The sequence below is a fragment of the Trichoderma harzianum genome, assembly GCF_003025095.1.
Source record: "Trichoderma harzianum CBS 226.95 unplaced genomic scaffold M431scaffold_451, whole genome shotgun sequence".
Classification (NCBI taxonomy): Eukaryota; Fungi; Ascomycota; class Sordariomycetes; order Hypocreales; family Hypocreaceae; genus Trichoderma; species Trichoderma harzianum.
In genome coordinates this window covers 1-1,584 of record NW_020209699.1, presented here as the reverse complement: position 1 = coordinate 1,584, position 1,584 = coordinate 1, and the positions used below count along the sequence as shown (strand labels likewise).

The 1,584-nt window shown below is 33.5% G+C and overlaps 1 protein-coding gene across 1 annotated transcript; it reads right to left on the bottom strand.

The window, feature by feature from the left end:
• Positions 1-207: 207 nt before the first annotated feature.
• M431DRAFT_502097 (hypothetical protein) lies at positions 208-477 on the bottom strand (the record flags this gene model as incomplete). Its single annotated transcript, XM_024918090.1, has 1 exon — positions 208-477. One exon carries the CDS (start codon positions 475-477, stop codon positions 208-210), a length of 270 nt encoding a protein of 89 aa, XP_024766927.1.
• Between the last annotated feature and the right edge of the window lie 1,107 nt (positions 478-1,584).

Below are 1,584 nucleotides of genomic sequence, written 5' to 3'. Positions count from 1 at the left end.
TGCTTTAAACTTACTGTAACTATGTCATAAATTTTTGTTGGTATGTATCATACCACATTTGAAATTTATTTTTCCGGAGTACTTTTTACTTTTACCGAAGAACTTTTTACAGTACTCCCCTTTATTGTAATCGGCATCCTTTAAAATACTAGAGTATGTTAAAGTTTCTTCTCCTGATGTCACTGTCTGTTTTAGAGTATCGAATTCTCACCCAAAGAATTTAAATTTATCTTGGCACGGACCAAAATACTTATCTTCTGCTAGATGGATACCATATTCAGCTTTCTTCAATTTATTGATGTTGCTTTCAAGGTGAGAATTAATTTCTATTAATCCATCGTCCGCACCCATTAACAATCCTGGCATGTTACCAAATCCAGCCATTTCTAATGCTATTACGCTTAATACAGGTGAATAGTTGGCTCCTTGAGTGAATCCTTGCTTATAGGCACATGTACCAAAGGATTTGTATTCCATATCTGAGCTATGTCAACCTTTCGAATCTAGTTCTATAGGACTGTCATATTTTTCAGCTGGTTTTGGTTTTGGGATTGAAAAGGTATTTATATTCATTATTCATCTAGATAGAGATCCAAACGGTAATTCTGATAAAACTCTACGATAGTCTACTCTATTGAAGAAAGAATCTAGATCAAATTCATAGAATCTTTTTCCTTCCGAAAGTCTTCTAACAATTTCTATACCTAATTGATAGGGACTTCTTTTTGGAAGGAACCCATATTGATAACTTCCCACATATTTTTCTGCATATATGTTGATAAATTCTGTTAAAGCGGCCATTACTAGTCTGCTTTCAATACTTGGTGCACCTAAGGGACGCACTTTTCCTGGTGTTTTTTTTGGAATATATGTTCTGTGTATAGGTAACATATGTTCCTTTAGACGTACATGTCTATTAAACTTAGTCATTATCTTTTTTAAGTTATCTATGGATCTTGTATAGAATCAATCTTTATCCACCTTATTTAAGATAAATATAGCGAATACTCTAGATTTTCTCAACATTAGATCGAAGTGTTTTCAAGCATCCAGGTATTTACCCTGGTCTATTTTTCTTGAAATTTTTTTTTCCATGTAAATCAAATATTTTGAAGCTTTTTCCAATCTTATATCATCCTGGTCTATATCTGTTTTGGTCATTGACAAACGTCAACGATAACGCGGGAAGCAATTCTTCTGCTCGATTTGTGACTGAAGTCCCGCCGCTTCGAGTGTTCTTCTGAAGAATCCTAATAGATTAGGGAATTTGAAAGTCATTGGAAATATAACTTGGGTTTATAGGTTTAAATCAAGTACCCTATCTTGATTCGGTTGATACTCAACCTTATTATTCACGAACTCACCAGACGCTATCCTTGGTTAAGGGATACTTTATAGGAACGTCAATTATTATTATTCTTAGACCTTACATCATTGATACTCGTCCATTCGAGTGATTACACTCAAAGGTTTTCTTTCTCGCTTTCTAGTTTTCTAAGAATCCAAGCAAGCATTGATACTTAACTTGTCTGATAGTCAAATCTTTACTCTAGAATTATTAGTGAATTAGATTTTTTTCTCAAA